Below are 21,521 nucleotides of genomic sequence, written 5' to 3'. Positions count from 1 at the left end.
TTATGTACAGTATATAGAAGTATCAGGTCAGCTCAGAGATATATGGTGGGGACAGGTATATACTCACTGTATCTCTGCACATGTAACTCTTCGCTCACTTTCCTCACTCTGTTGTCTCCAGTTTTCCCTGCACAGGAATAATTCCCAGAATCCTCCAGCTTAGCAGACAGAACATATTTATTAGATGATAGAAATCCCCGGACTTCCCGCCCATCTCTGTAGAAAGCAAACTGCAGTTCTGTGGTCTGTCTTTGTGGACTAAGCCTCGTGTCACATGTCAGGGTCATGTTGTCACCTTCTGTAACATTTGATGGGGTCAGTCTTATCTCTGGCCTGGAGAACAGATCTGTAGGTGAAGGGAACAATGGAAATGAATTTATAGGATAAGCAAATACAGAGTAATGTCCATCTGGTACTTATAGTACACTCTGACCTCCAGCACGATCAAAATCTCATCTTGTGATCGTGATCGCCCAGGACGTCAGAAGATGCAGGTGACACAACCATGAAGACAAGAGGGGGAAGAGTCAAACAGATAAAGACATATTGACTAACACACAAGAGGCGTTCAAAGTGATGACGCGGCTGTGCTTGGAGTACAGGGATAGCGCCCCTATGCCTCATGGAGTTAATTTTTTGACAAAACTATTGGTAAGATCTTGATACTAAATATATGCCTGGAATAGACTGTATAAAGACTACTGTACTTAAGATTGAGTTTCTTAATGATAGACTCCCTATAAGTAGTATCGTTCCCAGCACCGCAGTTAGATAGGTTAGGGTCACCTGTATAAAATGTTCTGTTCCCCTTGTGAATTGTTGCCTTCAATGACGAGATATCACTGATTTTGTCAATATGAAAATTAGCTCTTTCGAGTAACAAGGGTGTGGTCACTTACCATTCCGTGCAATGATATCTCTCATGAAGCTCCAAAGGATCTCATTTGCATGATGACAAAAACAGCCACATCTTGGGAGTGGATTCACAAGAGGGAAACACCATTGTATTCAGGTGACCCTAGTCTACCTACTGGCTGATATGTTGGTTCTGGGGATGGTCTCCCTTTAAATCCAGCTGTACAACAAATCCTGATATTAACCATTTGTTTTTTGGAATCTACAATATGTCATGTGGACGTTCCCCCATGACAAGGATTTCCTTACTGATTTTACAGAATGGAGAATACATAGGTCTCAAGGAATGGGCCCTCCATCTTGTCTCCTCTGGTCAGTGACTATCCCGCTGTATTGTCATCACTTGTGGGCAGGTAGTAATACTGAGCAGAGCCGATGTTACTGCCCTATAACATGTCATGTGGCCTTAGTCCTATAAGTCTATGTTACATGTAAGAAAACAGAAGAGAGAGCACCGCGCGGCACCTTGTGCATTACCCTTTTAAAGTGATTCCACAAAGTATTATTCAACATATAATCACCTTTAAGCGCTGTGAAGTGATCACAGCACTCAAATATCACTTCATAGACAAAATGGCTAGTAGCTGGCAGATCTTAACCGTGAAAACACGTATGCATGGTACTATACAGAAAAGGACCTATCCAACCAACTTCTACAGAAGTATCAAATGGATAAAAGGATCCGTGCTTACCAACCGTAGTTCTTGTTGCATTCGTTTATTAAAGCCTCACACACAACGCGTTTCGAAACCGGAAGCTGGTTTCTTCTTCAGGTGCACAAAGGACATCAAAGGACGTCCTTTGTGCACCTGAAGAAGAAACCAGCTTCCGGTTTCGAAACGCGTTGTGTGTGAGGCTTTAATAAACGAATGCAACAAGAACTACGGTTGGTAAGCGCGGATCCTTTTATCCATTTGATACTTCTGTAGAAGTTGGTTGGATAGGTCCTTTTCTGTATAGTAGTATGTTACATGTAAAGTACAAGATTTACCTCTGATGGGGACAGACGAGGCAGAATCATTTAAGTATAGAGGAACTCCATATAGTTTTTTCTCACATCTGTATCTCCCAGGTAACAATGATTGTTTGAGGAATAATCGTCCGTCTTCTGATTCCTGTAGAAATTCGCCATCTTTATAGAATTTTGTCCATCTTACAGGATATTCAGGACGACTGTGACATCTCAGATATGGGATCGATCCATCATATATAAGAGGAGCCTGCAGGATGACCAGGGCTGAAATACATAATGGAATACTGATATCGTTCCCAAGTGATGGTTAGGCAGCATGGAGTCTATACATATACACGTCTGTTTAGAGGGGTTTTCTGATGTTTAATGCTGATAAACTATCCTTAGGATAGGTCAGTAATACCTGATTGAGGGGGTCAACATCTTTCCAGAACTCCCATAGAAGTGAATGGGCGTTAAAAAAACCAATATAATCTCCATGAGACATCAACAGGATGAAGGAGAGCCTGAGGGGGGTTTATTTTAGAAACAGGTGGGAAATCTTGATATGGGATTTGCATTTATCAGAAGGTTATAGCATATTCTGTGGAATATGATGGAAACCCTGAATGACAGAAACCTTGTCTGCCTAAAAAAGTGGCTACCCACGTAATCACGGACTCCAGAGACTATAATGGGGTCCATCAAGTTTCCTCGAGGTTTCTGCCAATTTTATGCTGAGGCTGGTGGGGAGAAAAGTCTTGCTTACAGGACTTTTCTCTCCACTGATTTAAAGGGATCCTATGATTAAAAGTAAATTTTTTTGTCCCTAACATGTAGGAATAGCCTTGAGAAAGGCTATTCTTCTCCTACCTTTAGATGTCTTCTTTGCGCCACCATTCAGTATATAATTCAGTTTTCGTCGGTATGCAAATGTGTTCTCTCGCAGCACTGGGGGCAGGCTCCAGCACTCAAACAGCACTGGGGGCGTCCCCAATGCTGCGAGAGAACTCTCCATCTTCTTCAGGAACTGGGGGGTTGAAGATGCGAGGCCTAGAAGTTTGAAGCCAACCACCGGAAGAAGAGCCATTCCTGAAGAAGATGAAGGTGGCTCCCGGAAAAAAGAACCGACCGGCTCCCATTGGTTTCAATGGGAGCTGTCTTTTTGGTCAGGATTTTGAGGTGGATACGGCCTCAAAATCCCGACCAAAAAACTCAGTGTGAACTTACCCTAAAGCTGCGAAAACAGAAAACCCATCTGAGAAATTGCTACAATATTGGGAAGGGCAAAATCTACAGTTTGGTACATCCTGAGAAAGAAAGATGGTGGTGAACTCATCAATGCAAAAAGACCTGGACAACCATGGAAGACAACAGTGATGGATGATCGCAGAATATTTTCCATGGTGAAGAGAAAATTCTTCACAACAGCCAAACAAGTAACCAACACTCTCTAGGATGTAGGTTATCAATATCCAAATCTGCCATAAAAGGAAGACTACATGGAAAGTAACTACAGAGGGTTCAATGCACGGTGCGAGCCACTCATAACCCTCAAGAATAAAGAGCTTAGGTTGGACTTTGCTAAAAAAAATATAAAAATCTAAAAAAGCCAGCACAGTCTGGAAGAACATTCTATGGACAGATGAAACCAAGATCAACCTTTACCAGAATGATGGAAAGAAAAAAGTATGGAGAAGGCGCGGGACAGCTCATGACTAAAGCATAGCACATCAGCTGTAATACATGGCGGAGGCAGTATCATGGCTTGGGCAGACATGGCTGCCAGTCGCACTGGGTAACTACTGTTTATGATGTGACACAGGACAGAAGCGGCCGGATGAATTCTGATGTACTCAGAGACATGCTGTGTGCTCAAATCCAGCCAAACTGATACATCATACAGATGGACAATGACCCAGAACATAAAGCCAAAGCAAGGAGTTTATTAAAGCAAAGAAGTGGAATATTCTCGAATGGCCAAAATATTGGAAATTAACATTTTATTTACAATTATTTCATTTGTCCAATTACTTTTGAGCCCCTGAAGTGAAAGGATTCTGTTTATGGATAGGCTTTAGTTCCTCACATGTTTATGCAATCATATAATTCAACACGCTGAAAGTCTGATCCAGCGGATAAATAAAATCTTGTGAGCCTGGTTGCAAACTTTTGTCTGAGGCCTCCTACCCCCTTGCTAGAGCAAATTCTGGATAGTGGCAGTTATGGGCGCTGAAGCGATATCTGATGCTTGGAAGGGATTAAGCTTTAGTACCCACAACAGCAGTTATCAAGAATATGGTGAGTGAGCAGCGCAGCGTCTGGTATGTAAACAATACTGGGGCAGATTGCATGCTCCACACTGTACCCCACTCAGTATTATGTGCTCAACAGATGACCTCACACAGTATTATGTGCTCCACAGTGGCCCCCAATCAGTATTACATGAACCACAGAGGCCCGAACACAGGATTATACACTCCACAGTGGCCCACACATAGTATTATATGCTCCACAGTGGCCCCCCACACAGTATTATATGCTCTACACTGTACCCCACTCAGTATTATGTGCTCAACAGATGACCTCACACAGTATTACGTGCTCCACAGTGGCCCCCAATCAGTATTACATGAACCACAGAGGCCCCAACACAGTATTATACACTCCACAGTGGCCCACACATAGTATTATATGCTCACGTTGACCCCACACAGTATTATATGCTCCACAGTATTATGTGCTCAGCAGTGGCACCACACGCAGTATTATATGCTCACAGTGGCCCCCACACAATACAATGTGCTAGAGGCGGGATGGTGGCCCAGTGGTTAGCATATGGGGCTCACAATATACATTAAAAAACAAAAGCAAAAAAACAATACAATGTGCTCCACAGTGGCCTTCACAAAGTACTGGCAGGAAGAGCTCCGGAGCAGATGCTCAGCCCAGGGCAGGTGAGTATAAGGATTTTTAAAAAAAATTTATGCAGCTCCCCTGAGCTGGCATTTAATGGAAAGGGGCCCGGTCTGTTGTCCTGTATTCAGGGTGACGTTCTGAAACCGGCAGAGACAGAAGACCATGCAAGACTTTTCTCTCTGCTGATTTTCAGCAGTTTCTGTGGTGGAGCGTTTGATATAGATGTGAACTGAGCCTTAGTGATGATTTAATAAATATATATAAAGAATTATCAGCGACTCCTCCATGATAGTACTATGGTGGAAGATAAATCTCCCGGAGAACTCACCATCACTGACCTCTAGGCTGGCCTCAGGACTACGACCAGAACTGGTTTCACATTGGTATTTCCCGCTGTCACTTCTTTGGGCAGAATCTATATTGATAGACTTTTGATTTTCCCTCAATAATCTATTATCTTTATACCAGGAATATCTCCCATAGTTGATTACATCACAGGTGATTGTTACGGAGTCTCCAGTGAAGATCTGTTTCCAGTTTGGAGAGAAGGTCACCATGACTGAGGCAGAAGATCCTGCAAAACATCACATTGTCCTGACAACAGAAATGATAATGGAAATGATACAGACATGGAATAATATCCAGTAATATCAATACAAACGTATTTTTGAATGTTCTGCTCAAGTAGTAGAAGAGGAAAACAAAGATCGTCTAAGGGTAAGTTCACACTGAGTAACGCCGGGCGTGTATCACAGCCGTACACGCCGGCGCTTCGGCAGGCTGCCAAACACTTCCCATTCACTTCAATGGGAGCGCTCGTAACAGCGGCGTTACGAGCGCTCCCATTGAAGTGAATGGGAAGTGTTCGGCAGCCTGCCGAAGCGCCGGCGTGTACGGCTGAGATACACGCCCGGCGTTACTCAGTGTGAACTCACCCTAAGTGTGAACAGGTTTCTCTAATGTCCACACATGACAAAAGAGCAGATAAACAAAATGATAAGCACCCGAATTTTGTCGTCATTTTTGGGAAAAGATGGCGTCCATGCTTCACAACTAATTTTCTATGTGTTTTTTCAAAATTTCTAGAGGAGTCGTTCACACTACTGTCTGTTAAAAAATGGTCTGTGCAAAAAAATGGGTCGGTATGTTTGTGAAAATCCCAAATTTATACAGTTTTATTTAGGATTTATCCCCTTAAAAAATCTAAAACTTTACAAAAAAAGTTTTTTGGAGTCACCATATTCTGACACTTGTAACTTTTTTATGCTGCCATGTATGGGGATGTATAAGGGTTCTTTTTTAGTTATACCATTCTGAGGAGATGTTGGGGATGCTTTGATCGCTTTATTGAAATTTAAATGGCAAGTAAAACTGCTAAAAAAAAGAAGACACATTTTGTGTTTTTTGAGTCAGGGTATTTTTGGACGCAAAGATGTATAATATGTTTATGTACAGGGTGGTCATAATATAACCTCAGTTGTTTGGAGTCGTGTGCAGGATAACCCAATGGACGGAATTGCCTGAAACTTTGTATGTGTGCTAATCAAGGCATGGGGAAATGGACGGCATGAAAAAAATAAAAAAAAACCCCTAAAAATCATCACCAACTGCTTCCTCGTGACAATGACACCCGCATGACATTTGCATTAATGTTTCTGGTCAGAGTGGAAGTGGATACCAATTGGCCATGGAATATCCTGTGGAGCGACGAAGCGCATTTTTACCTGAATGGAACGGTCAACACACAGAACTGTCGCATATGGGCCACCGAAAACCTGCGTGCGCTCGAGGGGGTTCCGCTGATCGTTCATGATCAGACCATTCTTTTTCGAAGATTTGGGCCCTACTGGCGTTGCCACCTGTTCCGTCACAGCAGCGAGGTACCGGACAATGCTGGAAACAGTGGTTGTTCCCAAACTCCAACAGCGGCAGTGTCTGCAGACGATCACCTTCATGCAGGATGGAGCCCCTCCTCACATCACAAATCCTGTGAAGAACGCTCTTCGTGCACATTTTCTCGATGACAGGATTTTGAGCCGCTCATTCCCTACAGCGTGGCCACTGCGCTCTCCGGATCTCACTCCTTGTGATTTCTGGTTGTGGGGACACTTGAAGGAGCGTGTTTATCGGGGGAATGTCGAAACCCTGCCTGACCTCAAAGACCGCATCACGTTGGAAGTGCGCAGCATCTCACCAGAGACGTTACTCGCAAGCGTCGAGCACGTTCTGCATAGGATGACCATGCTCACCATGAATGATGGCGGCCACATTGAACAGTCATGCTAGTCGGTGGTCCAAATGGGACATCCCCAAGTATCGACAGACAGGTTTTGCGGCGCGCGCTCACTGTACAGTGCCACATTATCCCCTGGTGGGGAGTTTTCGTATTAAATTTTTTTTTATTTTTAAATTCTTTTCATGCCGCCCGTTTCCCCATGCCTTGATTAGCATACATACAAATTTTCAGGCAATTCCGTCCATTGGGTCAGCCTGCACACGACTCCAAACACCTGATGTTATATTATGGCCACCCTGTATATTTATTATCATGGATCGGGGAGATTTGCATTTTTAGTCTTTTATTATTTTTAAAAACTTTTTTTAAACCTTTTTTTTTAGCTTTTAGAATGCAGAAAGTGAGAAGAAGAGAGAGGAGGCGAACTGGGGAGAGAGGGAGATGGGGAAACCCTTTAAGCAATTGCAGAAGATCAGGGACAAAGGCTAGGTGCCCATGTACATGGGGATCTCTGTTGTTACCCAGCGGTTACCCATAGACAGCCTAGGCCCATGGCCCTTGAGGTCCCTTCCAACTCTACCAAAAGAAAAAAAAAAATCTCTCTGATGGTTTGCTACAATGGATCAGTCTGGAGTGCGGGCTATTTGGTTCACAGAACATTTCCCAGTCTGAGTAATATTGTATCTGCTTCTGAAGACCAGTTCCCATCAGCGTTTGAGTTTCCACTGAGGAAATCCGCGGATCCCATAGACTATAATGGGGTCCTTGTGGTTTCTACTCAGTGTCCACACGAAACATGCGAAGGGAAAAGAAGTGCTTGCAGTACTTTTCTGTCCGCATGTTTCATGCGGACACTCACTTGAAACCACATGGACCCCATTATAGTCTATGGGGTCTGCTGGTTTCCTGAAGGTAACAGCTTTTTAATGCGTATAGGTTTCCGTTCGGGGGTCCCCAGGCAGACTCCCCAAATGGAAACCTGAATACTGATGTAAACTGGGCCTCAGCTAAAAAGCAGGAACAGGGCCCATGTCCACAACCATTTGCTAGTTCAGTATTGTATTCAGGTTTTTCATAAATAGCACACTTGATAGGTTCTCTAACACCGAGAATGAAACAGCCAAATTATAAAACTAAAGAAACACAAAACTAATAAATTTCCTCAAGAAATAGTCAAGTTGTGATATTTGATAACGGATATTTACCTGGAGCAGTGACGCTGTGTATATTGTAATCAGAAGCGGTGACTTGTCTTGTACACTTGTATACAGCAGTCACATTTATATGGTCTCTATACAGGATTTCAGAGTCAGTGGTAGATGAATGTATCAATTCATTGTTCCTATAAAACTCTATTGCCCCCCTAATATCCTTGTAGCGGCTGTGACATCTCAGTGCCAGGTCATCTCCTTCATATATATAGGGTGGTGACTGTAGGGCTACCAGACCTAAAGAACAAAATATCAAAGCTGTAGTCTCTATATGACATATTACTGTCTGGTGATCCCATGTAAATTGTAATAATACCATAGGACTGGTTTGTACAATATATATTACATGACTCACCGTGCATAACATAGAGCGTCACCTCCTCACTAATATCCTCCGCACTGGTCCCGCACTGGTAATTCCCACCATGTATGGACTCGGCAGACTCAATGATAAAAGTCTTCCCTTGTTGGATCCATTGGTTGTTCCTGTACCACGTATATGTGACGTCTCCCTGTACAGCGCCGTCCAAATCACAGGTCATTGTTATAGGCTCTCCATATAAGATCTTGTGCCAGAGTGGAGAGAAGGTCACCACAGGTCTGACAGTAGATCCTAAAACACATCACATTATACATGGACATTTCCCATAGTAATGAGCCTATAAGCACATGCACACAATACACGGGCGCTCTTACCTGACAGTCCTGCAGTGACCGCTGTAATGTAGAACATGATAAGATGTTAGTTAGATGAAGAGAGAATTATATCTACTTTACAAACCAAAAGTTTGGACACACCTTCTCATTCAAAGAGTTTTCTGTATTTTCATGACTATGAAAATTGTAGCTTTACACTGAAGGCATCAAAACTATGAATTTTCACATGTGGAATTATAGACTTAACAAAAAAGTGTGAAACAACTGAAAATCCGTCTTATATTCTAGGTTCTTCAAAGTAGCCACCTTTTGCTTTGATTCCTGCTTTGCACACTCTTGACATTCTCTTGATGAGCTCCATGAGGTAGTCACTGGAAATGGTTTTCACTTCCCAGGTGTGCCCTGTCAGGTGTAATAAGTGGGATTTCTTGACTTATAAATGGGGTTGGGACCATCAGTTGTGTTGTGCAGAAGTCAGATGGATACACAGCTGATAGTCCTACTGAATAGACTGTTAGAATTTGTATTATGGCAAGAAAAAAGCAGCTAAGTAAAGAAAAAAGAGTGGCCATCATTACTTTAAGAAATGAAGGTCAGTCAGTCCAAAAAATTGGGAAAACTTGGAAAGTGTCCCAAGTGCAGTTGCAAAAACCATCAAGCGCTACAAAGAAACTGGCTCACATGAGGACCGCCCCAGGAAAGGAAGACCAAGAGTCACCTCTGCTGAGGAGGATAAGTTCATCCGAGTCACCAGCCTCAGAAATCGTAGGTTAACAGCAGCTCAGATTAGAGAGCAGGTCAATGCCACACAGAGTTCTAGCAGCAGACACATCTCTACAACAACTGTTAAGAGGAGACTTTGTGCAACAGGCCTTCATGGTAAAATAGTTACTAGAAAACCACTGCTAAGGACAGGCAACAAGCAGAAGAGACATATTTGGGCTAAAGAACACAAGGAATGGACATTAGACCAGTGGAAATCTGTGCTTTGGTCTGATGAGTCCAAATTTGAGATCTTTGGTTACAACCACCGTGTCTTTGTGCGATGCAGAAAAGGTGAACGGATGGACTCTACATGCCTGGTTCCCACCGTGAAGCATGGAGGAGGAGGTGTGATGGTGTGTGTGTGTGTGGGGGGGGGCTTTGCTGGTGACACTGTTGGGGATTTATTCAAAATTGTAGGCATCTGAACCAGCATGGCTACCACAGCATTTTGCAGCGGCATGCTATTCCATCTGGTTTGCGTTTAGTTGGACCATCATTTATTTTTCAACAGAACAATGACCCCAAACACACCTCCAGGCTGTATAAGGGCTATCTGACCAAGAAGGAGAGTGATGGGGTGCTACGCCAGATGACCTGGCCTCCACAGTCACCAGACCTGAACCCAATTGAGATGGTTTGGGGTGAGCCGGACTGCAGAGTGAAGGCGAAAGGACCAACAAGTGCTAAGCATCTCTGGGAACTCCTTCAAGACTGTTGGAAGACCATTTCAGGTGACTACCTCTTGAAGCTCATCAAGAGAATGCCAAGAGTGTGCAAAGCAGGAATCAAAGCAAAAGGTGGCTACTTTGAAGAACCGAGAATATAAGACAGATTTTCAGTTGTTTCACACTTTTTGTTAAGTATATAATTCCACATGTGTGAATTTACAGTTTTCATAGTTATGAAAATAAAGAAAGCTCTTTGCCATAATAATATAGTGCTGCAATGCTGCAGGCACACAAGCCTTGCCTGTGGCATTACATACGGCACTTGGTTGTGTTGTACAGCTGAGGCCCAAGACCAGCGGCCAGAGCAGTAAGACACTCCAACTCCAGGGCATTAACCCCCTGCATGTTGTGATCAATAGGAATCACAGTATCCAGTGGGTCCGGGAGCAAGATCGCCACCCCTTGGATCCCCTACGATTAGATTGTGGGGTTTGAGGAGTTTCCATGGTAGTCAAGGGGTCAATCAACAGGCTTAGGGAACTATCTATGCTGGTACATTACACTAGGGATCTCAGATCCCAGGTTCAAGTCCCCTTGTGGGACACATAAAAGAAAAAAGTACATATATTTTGAAATAAACAATTAAAAAACCCACCTTTATATCTTCAAAAACTCATAATGTAAACAAAAAATAAAACAACATGTTAGGTATCCCTATGTATAAGGAATCACTATCGAAAAATATTTTTATTTTATTCCGTATGGTGAACGCTGTCTAAATGCCAATAAAAAGTGTCATATGTAGTCCTATATACCCCAAAATAGTACCAATGAAAAGTACAGTTCATCTCGCAGAAAATTAACCTTCTATCAACTCTGTCAACTTAGAAATAAAAATTTTACACCTCTCAGATCATGGTGATGCAAAAATAATTGATTTAAAGTATGTCCCCAAATGGGTTTTTGTTCTGCAAAATTATAAACACATAACAAAATAATATAAATGCGGCATTGCCATAATTGTACCATCTCGCAGAATAAGGGTGCATTCACACTACGTAACGCCAGCATGTATCACAGCCGTACACGTCGGCGTTACAGCAGGGCTGCCGGACACTTCCCATTCATTTCTATGGGAGCCGGCATGCGAGCGCTCCCCATAGAAATGAATGGAAAAAAGCAGTCCATTCATTTCTATGCGGAGCGCTCGCATGCCGGCTCCCATAGAAATGAATGGGAAGTGTCCGGCAGCCCTGCTGTAACGCCGGCGTGTACGGCTGTGATACACGCTGGCGTTACGTAGTGTGAATGCACCCTAAAGGTAACATCTTACTCATGCATTTTTGCTTTAGGCTACGATATGTTGTGCCCGCCTTGTATCAGAGACGAATGCTCCAAAAGCTGTTCTGCTCGAGATACCCTACTAACAGTTTTTGGAGTGTTTTTCTCCTGCTAACATAAGCTGGACCCAATGTATCAAGCTCTGAAGTGGCGTATCTATGGAAAATATACAATTTTCATTATCAGATGTGCATTCATTTCTGGAAACTAAATGAATGCAATGCTTAAGGGTTAAAAATGCTTGCTACACTGCTTGATCAATCCCTTGAGAGGTGTAGTCTAAAATGTGATCACGTCTGTGGATTCCAATTTACTGGCAATTCAGACGCTCTGCAAAACTGGCATGATGTCCAAAAACCAAACTGTGCTCCAAAAACGAAAATAGCACTCCTTCCCTTCTGATATATGGCATTAAGTACGTTATCCTGGGTACACCACTGTCATACATGTGCGCATAAACTGCAGTTTGGGCACACAGGAGGGCGCAGTTGTGAAGGAGAGAATAAGCTTAGATTGTTGGTCTTTGGATGCCATGTCACATTTGCAGAGATCCTTAAATTGCACCTACAAAATGCACCTCTTTGGGAATTACAATGGTGTTCAGAAAATCCCTCTAAATCTGTACTCCAAAAGCTAAAAAGGGCAGTGCTTTTTCCCTCTTTCCAGTCCTGCTGGGTGCCCAAGCAGCAGTTTACACCCAGATATGCAACTTTTTTGTACCCAGAATAGCCCACTGAATAGTTTTAGGATTGCGCGTCTGATGACACAAAGTGGGCACAACATATTGGGCACTGGAATTATATGTTTTATAAAAATGTCAATGTTCACTTTGCACATTCATTTTTACAAAGTACTCTTGGGCTCAAAATGAAAATACCCCAGAAGAAATTCTTTGAGGGATGTAATTTCTAAAATGGTGTCACTTTTTGTGGCTTTCCATTGCTTTTCTACGTTAAGGGTTCTGCAAATGTGACATGGCACCTGAAAACTATTCCAGCAAAATCTGCCCTCTGAAAACCAAATAGCAATCTTTCTATTCTGAGCCCCGCCGTGTTCCCATACAGCAGATTACAATCACATATAGACATATAGAGCATTGCCATGTTCATGAGGAATTGTTTATCAAACCGTGGGGGCTTTTTCTTCCCCACTTAGCAAATAAAGTGACATTTTAGTAGTTTTTCATTTAATATCTCAATATAAATAAAATTTCTGAAACTATAGCCCTTGATATGTTCTGTGAGGGGTGTAGTTTCTGAAATGGGGACACTTTTGGGGGATTTCATTGTATTGGTACTGTAGGAGGTCTGCAAATGAGACATGGCACCTGAAAACTATTCCTGCAAAATCTGCTTTTCAGACACCTAATGTCTCTCCTTCCCTTCCATGCGCTGCCGTGTGCTCAGACATCAGTTTACACCCACATGTGGGGTATGTCTGTGCTCAGGAGAAATTGTGTAACAAACTGTGAGATACATTTTCTCCTTTAACCCCTTGTGAATGTGCTAATTTTAGGTTAAAAGAAAAATTCCCCTCCATATTGTTTTATTTCCCGTATCATGCTTAAAGGGTTAACAAACTTTCCATATGCTGTTTTGAATTATTTGAGGGGTGCAGTTTTGAAAATGGGGTGATTTATGGGGGTTTCTCATATATAGGCCTTTATAATCCCCATCAAAACTGAAGAGGTCCCTGCCAAGGACGAAAAAAAACAAGAAATGAGTTTTTATGGTCTCTCCATATTTGCGTGGATTTCCTTCCATACTGCAAAGTCATACTGATGGGGCAAAATGTACATTGTGAACCCTATATGGGGATAACAATCTACATAAAAAAAAATTAAAAAATAAAGTGGTCCCTAAAAAATTAGTTTGGACATTTTTTTATAAATCTGGAAAATTGCTGTTACACTTAACACTTTAATGTCCAAAATAAATTAAATGACAATTAAAAGATGATGCCGGTATAAAGCAGAGATATGGGAGATAATATTTATTAATGTATTTCAGTGGTATGACCATTTGTCTGAAAAGCAGAGCAGCTCACATTTTGAAAATTGTAATTTTTTTTTTACCAAATTTCAATCAAATTTCCTATTTTTTTTATAAATACAAAAATATTTATCGATCTACACCACTAACATGAAGGACAATGTGTCACAAAAAGAATCTCAAAATCACTTGTATAATTTATAGCGTCTCAAAGTTATTGTCTTATAAAGTGACACATGTTAGTTTAGAAAATTGAGGCCTGGTCCTTAAGGGATTAAAGGGTTGAAATAAATAAATTATTTTACGGAAATATAAAAAAAAGCAACCAAAGTTTAAGTGGTTTGAGAAAATAGTAGCAGTAGTTGTAGAGAAAAAAAAACTAATATCTTGTTAACAAAAAACAAAACTTTTCAGATCAATCTAATTTTTTGTTAAGATTATCTAATTTTTTTTTAGAAATAACAGTAGAAAAATGACCATTGTAAACTTTACACAAATTTTAAAATTTTACAAATTATAGACCCGCGGTTACAGAATATTATTAAAACTGAAGCCCACACCTCTAATATCACATATAGTAGGTAGAAATGTCAAATGCAAAGAAGAAAATTCTCAGTACTCACCAAGGAAGACGATCACCGGGAATAACGGACATCGCACAACGATTGTAGGAACCATCTTCTAAGTCACCAGCAAGTGATATAGAAGGAGACGGCTGTACAGACTGATGTGGAGACAGGTGGACTAGATATGTACAGAAGGAAGTAATATGTATCACTTGTGTAAGCAGGAAATCTACAAGGTTCCTGTGGTCAGTGATTGTCAGATTCGGGTTAGACTTCTGTCACAGCAGGTCCCATAGCTCTTAAAGGAGTTGTTCACATACACTAAAATATTTTTAATTTAAAAAAAAAAAAAAAGTTAACTTACCAATTACAGATCTTTCATTCCAATGGTGGCAGCACGGTCAGCAATGACATTTTCTTGTGACATCCCGTTTAATTCATAGAAGCAGAGATGAGCTCAGTGCTCCGGAGGGGAGCATATAACTTCACAATAAAGCAAGATATTCAATACGCACAGACTTCATGAACAGTCATTGTTCCCTGACACAGTTTCAGGTTTTTGGCACATGCAGTTTTGAGGGCCTATATATATATATATTTTTTTTTTATTTTATTTGGGTTATTCAAATATTTTTTGCGTCTTTTTCTAGTGACTTTAATTGTATGTCCTTTTTACTGTAATATGCTTTTTTTTCTAACGTTTTTTAAAATTATGTCTAGAAAAAGGAGGGGAAACATTCATCACTTTTTTGTGTAAAAATTGATACAATTTTTAAAATATATATTTTCCCTTCCATTACAGTCATTTTTATCGAACTGACACCTATTTGTGATTCTCTGGTAGATGTGGGTATGATAGTTATAGTAGGGTTTGGTTTTTTTTTCATTCTTTTGGGGGTTTTTTTACACCTTGTCCCTCGGGGGCATTTTACATGTTTTTATTACTGATTTCCCCTTTAACCGGGGATGATACCTTAGCCTCCTAACATACGCTGGGTCCTCTAGGATAACCTTCTGGTTTACAGCTATTCTTTTTGACCATATTCACATCAAATGATGGTTCATCATTTTCCAATTTGCTATAGAAGTCACAAGCACATACCTGCTGATTTTGGTGGACTGTATCTTTGTTATCTGATATATCGTTCAGTTATCATTAATGGTCCATCAGCCAAGACCCTCACCAACTACTAGAATACAAATGATGATTTCTGGAAACGGAATATCACCAAACTAACTCAAATATCCCCTTCACGCCATCATAATTACCTGTCTTCAGGTCCAGTCCTTCTGGGCATGGGATGTCTTTTCTTCTGGACAATAATCTATATTGACATTACTGGCCACTGCCAAAAGAGCAATTTCATCTCTGTGCACATTCTTTAACCCTTTCATGCCTCAGCCAGTTTTTGTTTTTAGACTTACGTTTCTCTCTCTCCTCATTCCAAGAACCATCATTTTTTAAAATTTTTCAGTTCACATTGTGGCTTATTGTTAGCGAAAAAAATTGTACTTTGTAATGAGTGAAGGGGTTAAATATACTTTTGTACTGAAGAGACAATTTGGACAAGGGGTAACATTTTCTCATTATGGAGCATTGGTGTTAATCTGAACAATATACTGTAAGCCTTTCTCTGTATACACAGGTGCACTGCAGCGTATATGTAATCCTAGATATACATCACACAGTAGTACAGTAGTAGTGGTGGACGTGGTACTTGTAGTGTCTCCTTCACTGATGTAAAAATGAAGCTTCGTTATTTCAGTATTTATTATTTTTGGTTACTATGTAAGCGCTGTCTGTACAGTAAGTAAATGAGTGGAGAGAAGTAGGACAGGCGACAGACATAAGGAGGGCGAGGAGGAGACAAGTATGACTACTACTAACAGTAAGGATGTGGCAGACAAGAGCTGAACTACTTCTGGCCTTGGTGGCAGCGCCAGTAGCCGCAGATGATGAGTCTTCTATTATCTATCAGGTCATCTAATTCTAGAAGAACATAGAATATGCCAACTATGCGAGGAGGAAATATACAAGGTTTCTGTGGTCGGAGATTCTCAGACTCAGGTAGGTTTGTGTCACAGCTTGTCACGGAGGGTTTAAAGGGGAAACTCTAAACTCCCTAAGAATATACAATGGCCGGTGTCTGACTATATATACACAGTGACCCAATGGAGGAGCCTGAGGATGAGGGTTGTGGTTGGTCATGGTTGAGTTCACCAAACCTCCATCACTCCTCAGGGCTGATACAGTGGATGTTGTGGCAGTAGCGGCTTCTACGCACTTCTATTGTTTTTATATCATCTAATTTATTATGTATTAATTAAGTTTAATTCTTTGTATTTCCAAGTATGTGTTGTTTTTTTTTCAGTATAACACTTGGAAATATTTCCGAGTTAATATTGATTTTTATGAATTTCTATGGGTAACCAATCAATATTGTGGATTTTTTTTCTGTATGTGCAAATGTTCATAAATAAAGCGGTTTGGGGATTTTTTTCATATTTATTTCTATATCCATAGTAAAGGATAAAAAGTTAGTAATGAATATATCAGGTCATTACGGATGTGGTAATACTAAATATTTGCATTTTTATTTATTTTTAATTTTTGAGACTCACAAGGTAATTTGATATTTTTTTTACATGGCCATTTTACATTTTTTGTTTTTGCCTTTTACTTCCTGCTTTCCGATATAACTTACTGATTTTTCTTCCATTACAATGAGTTTGGAGGACACAACCTCACTTCTCTCTCTTTATGTATTGGGCAGTGATACAGAAGGGCATTGGCTCAATCACTTTATTACTTTTTTGCTTAGAGCGTTGTCTCCATCTTTTAAAGCTGTTTCTAGTTATTATTTATTACACATTATTAAGTTGGTGATCTTGTAATAGTATTTATGGTCTACAGTTCATGGTTTACTGGAAGATCATTTTTGTGAAGTTTTTTTTATTTGTTACTTCTTGTCTCTGTGAGACTTAAGGATCAAACCAAAGACTTATAAGATAGATAATAATAACCCTATATGGTATTTGTGACACATCACAGCTAAGTATGGCCAAGATGATCTTCATGGTGTTGTGTAAGTATTATTGCTCTCACCGCCATTATTCTGGTTGGGTTTTACATACAAGGTTTATATACTTGTCAGTGTAATATGTTACTACGAGGCTAACAATCTTTTCTCTATGGTAAATTATATCAGCTGGTTTTTTATACAAAACACAAATCAGCCCATTCAATATATTTACATTGAATTGTTCAAATAATTATGAATTTACATTTAAAATAGGGAAAATTAAGGAAATATAAAGAGTGGGAAAAATAATTTTTAGAACATTTTATAAGGCATGTTAGAAAAGCTGGAGATATGTTTCTTTCAATGAGATCAGCAACTTCCAGATATGTTTTTTTTTTTTTTTTCTTTTTTGTTTATAAATTTGGATTTTCTCTTAGATAATAAAATGCAGCAGGCCCATATTTTAGAAAAGCGGGTTTTTTTGTTGCAGATTTTGCTGTATTTTTTAAGCCAAAGCCAAGAATGGCTGGAAAAAAAAAGATAAATATAAAGGAGTCTCTTCTGCTCTCCTCTGCTCAGTCCACTGCATCATAAAATGCTTCATTTCTGAAACATGGAGCCTTGGGGTTAGTTGTGCCTTTAAACAGCAGAGATTTCGTTTTTGGCCCTTGGGGTGAGTTGAGCCACTAACCAGCAGAGTTTGGGGGAATCAGGGTGGATTGAGCCTCTAACCAGCAGAGTTAGAGGGTTATCAGGGTGGGTTGAGACTCTAACCGGCAGAGTTTGGGGAAATGAGGGTGGATTGAGCCTAGTAGGAGCAGAATTGTGCAGCGCTGATGGAGGAGGAGTATGAGGAGGAGGAGGAATTGTAGAGATTGAGCACACACATGAAACTTCATGTCGGGTGCTTGACACCGGTGGACATGAAAATGATGGGTCTATCCAGTAGCTATTCATTTTGATGAAAGTCAGCCGGTCAGCACTCTCAGCTGCAGCTGCGCTGAAGACCCTTTCCGATAGCACGCTGGCGGCAGGGAAGGAAATGACCTCCAATGTGTACAGCGCAAGTTACAGCCACAAATCCAACTTGGAGACCCAATAAGTGTAGGGTGCAGATTGATCAGAGAGGACAGGGCTGTGGTCGGCAATATGCGCCTATACTTGTCCCTCCTGGTGACACTAGGCCCCTCGGTGGCGGTAGTTTGGCGAGGGGGTGCCATTAACGTGCCCCAGACCTTGGAGAGTGTGCCCCTGGTGGTAGTGGACCGGATGACAGTTGGCAGTCTCTTGGAGGAACTCTCTCTCTGCCGCCAACAAGAGTTGATGGAAACATCTCCATCATATTTTGCACCAGTTGCTTGTGGCAATCACTCATGCGACTGGCCCTCCCCTTTACTGGAATAAAAGTCGAGATGTTATTTTTATACTGGGGGGTCGAGGATTGCAAAAGTCCAGTAGTGTTTGCTCTCCAGGATTTTGACAATGCCTTTGTCACTTGAAAAGCACCCCAACATGAATTCAGCCCTGTGTGCCAGAGTGTTACTTGGCATGACTTCACTGCCCCCACTGGAATGGTCATTCTCCATTTCCTCCTCTTCCTCCTCCTCCATTTCGACCCATCCACGCTGCAGCAATGGGATGCACTGAACTTCCCCGTTAGCCTCCTGGATGACAATGAGATCTGCCACTTTGTCATCCTCCTCCTCCTCTGCCTCCATCAATATATGCTGTGAAGCAGACAGGAATGTGCACTGACTATCCTGCTGGGATGGTTCTGTTCCTATGCCCAACTCCTCAGCATACAATGCGTTATCCCTGATGGCGATTAGGGATTCTCGCATCACACACAGGAGCGGGATTGCTACACTCACCAGTGCGTCGTCACAGCTGACCCTCTTGGTGGACTCCTCAAAGACACACAAGATCTCGCATAAGTCTGCCATCCATGGCCACTCATGGTGCAGAAACTGCGGGAGCTGACTCTGAGGATCCCTTAGGTTTTGGAGATAGTACTCCATCAAGGGTCTCTGCTGCTCATACACTCTGCTCAACATGTGTTATGTCGAGTTCCAGCATGTGGGGACGTCGCACAACAGCCTGTGTTCTGGCAGATGGAGTATTTCTGGAGGCTTCAGAGGTTAGCAGCGGCTACTGTAGACTTGCGAAAGTGGGTGCACAAGCGCCGCACTTTCACCAGTAGCTCATGAACGTTGGGGTACGTTTTTAAAAACCGTTGCACCACTAAATTGAAAATGTGGGCCAGGCATGGAATGTGTTGGAGGTTGGCAAGCTACCAGGTTCCAGCCGTTATCAGACACGACCATGCCTGGGCCCAGGTGCAGTGGCGAAAACCCTCACCTCAGAGGCAGTGTGCTGTCTGTCCCCCAAGCTGATGAAATTCAGCACAGCCTGCTGACGTCTCCCCACGCCAGTGCTGCAGCATTTCTAGCAGGTAGCTGGGGTGGATGTGACGGCGGAGGAGGAGGAGGAGGGTGGTGGTTCAGAGACCCTGCCAGGAATTTTGGGCAGGGAGACGAGGTAGACTGCCCCAGTTTGTGAACCAGTCCCAGCCTCAACTACACTCACCCAGTGTGCCGTCAGTGAAATGTAGCGTCCCTGTCCACATGCACTTGTCTACGCGTGAACTTAGGGCCTACCTGATGTTGCGTGACATGTGCTGGTGCAAGGTGGGGACGGCACACCGGGAGAAGTAGTGACGGCTAGGGACGGCATAGCGAGGTGCCGCACTTGCCATCAGGTCATGGAAGGCCTGAATTTCCACAAGCCAGAACGGCAACATCTCCTGGGCCAAGAGTTTGGAGATGTGCCCGTTTAAGGCTTGTGCATGTGGGTTGGTAGCGCTGTACTTTTGCCTGCGCTCAAACATCTGGGAGATGGTGGGTTGCTGGAAAGAGGCGCATGATGGTACAGGAGAAGGAGGTAAGGCAGGAGAAGGAGCTAAGGCTGTAGAAGGGGAGGATGAGGGAGAAGTCCTCAAAGTGGTAGAGGCAGATGTGTAGGTGTCCTGGCTGGTGGTCTGGACTGCAGCGCTAGCACTGGCAACAGTGGGAGAGGCAGTGGCTGCAACGCCGGACGACGATTGTCCTACGTTTGCTCTCTCCCACTGAGTCCAATGCTTGCATTTCAAATGATGGTGCCTGGCAGTGGTCGTAAGGTTGCTCTTTTCAGAGCCCCTACTTAGTTTCGAATTGCAAAGTGTGCAAAACGCACTATATTTGTCCTCCGCACATACATTGAAAAATCTCCACACCACCGAAGACCGTGGCCTCGATGGGGGAGTTTTTCTAGGCTGGCTAGAATAGGGAACATCTTGGGCCTTGCTGGCTGTGGCCTGGCTTCGGTGAAGCAGCTGTCCTCTGCCTCTGGACATGCCTCTGCCTCTAGCCACCCTCTTTGGTTCTGCACTTCCCTCCACATCTACACTGCTTTCCCCGCTTGACATCCCCCTGTCCAGGTCGGGTCAGTGTCCTCGTCAACCACCACCTCCCCTTCCAATTCCTCTCTTGGCTCCTCCTCCTGCACACCACACATGCCAATAGACTGCCCTGATGGTAACTGTGTCTCGTCATCATCACTGAGGGCGGGTTGCTAGTCATCAACAACAAAATCAGCAGGAGATGGCGGATGCTCCAGTGTTTGGGCATCAGGACACAGAAACTCATCTGTTAGCTCCCGGGATTCGGGAAGTGGTGGGACAGAGAGAATGACAGTGAAAGGACCCGAAAACAGCTCTTGGGAGGTGGGAAAGGTGGGATTAGGTTGCTGGGAAGATTGGGCATGTTGTAAAGAGTAAGAACCAAACTGTTGGGTAGGAGGAGGAGTTGAGGTAGAGGTTGACTGGCTGGTGGAGAATGTGCTGGAAGCATTTTCCGCCAGCCATTGTAACATCTCTTCCTGGTGCTCAGGCCTGGTTAGTGTTGTACCCCGCACCCTACTTAATGTGGCCATCAAGCCAGGGACTGTGGGGAAGCACAATGCTTGCTGCCCCTGAGGAGTTGTCACGGAATGCGCTGTGGCTCCATCGCGACCTTGCTCCCATGCAGCATTCCCACACCCCCGTCCTCGTCCCTTTGTTCTATCCTTACGCATTTTTAGATGTATAGTGATATGATTTTTATGGTGTATACACAGAGGAAAGCTGGGTTGAGCATATATAGCCTGACAATTGCTGTGTATCCCTGTTAGGTTTTGGAGGTACACAGCATGAATAGCTGGATTGAGCGTATATAGCCTGACAACCACTGTGTATCCCTGTT

The 21,521-nt window shown here is 42.6% G+C and overlaps 1 protein-coding gene across 1 annotated transcript in view; it reads right to left on the bottom strand.

Annotated features, from left to right (window-relative positions):
* LOC142214608 (cell adhesion molecule DSCAML1-like) overlaps positions 1-14,333 on the bottom strand; it is a 34,636-nt gene extending 20,303 nt beyond the window's left edge. The window contains exons 1-8 of the mRNA XM_075283547.1: positions 14,279-14,333; positions 8,930-8,950; positions 8,589-8,846; positions 8,228-8,470; positions 5,891-5,908; positions 5,115-5,360; positions 1,907-2,152; positions 68-346 (exon numbers count right to left, since the gene is read on the bottom strand). Coding sequence (XP_075139648.1) covers positions 68-346; positions 1,907-2,152; positions 5,115-5,360; positions 5,891-5,908; positions 8,228-8,470; positions 8,589-8,846; positions 8,930-8,950; positions 14,279-14,333 — 1,366 coding nt within the window. The remainder of the gene's footprint in view (positions 1-67; positions 347-1,906; positions 2,153-5,114; positions 5,361-5,890; positions 5,909-8,227; positions 8,471-8,588; positions 8,847-8,929; positions 8,951-14,278) is intronic.
* Between the last annotated feature and the right edge of the window lie 7,188 nt (positions 14,334-21,521).

The sequence above is a fragment of the Leptodactylus fuscus genome, chromosome 7 (assembly GCF_031893055.1).
Source record: "Leptodactylus fuscus isolate aLepFus1 chromosome 7, aLepFus1.hap2, whole genome shotgun sequence".
Lineage (NCBI taxonomy): Eukaryota > Metazoa > Chordata > Amphibia > Anura > Leptodactylidae > Leptodactylus > Leptodactylus fuscus.
The sequence above is the reverse complement of the archived record's forward strand: the minus strand, read 5'-3'. Positions and strand labels throughout refer to the sequence as shown.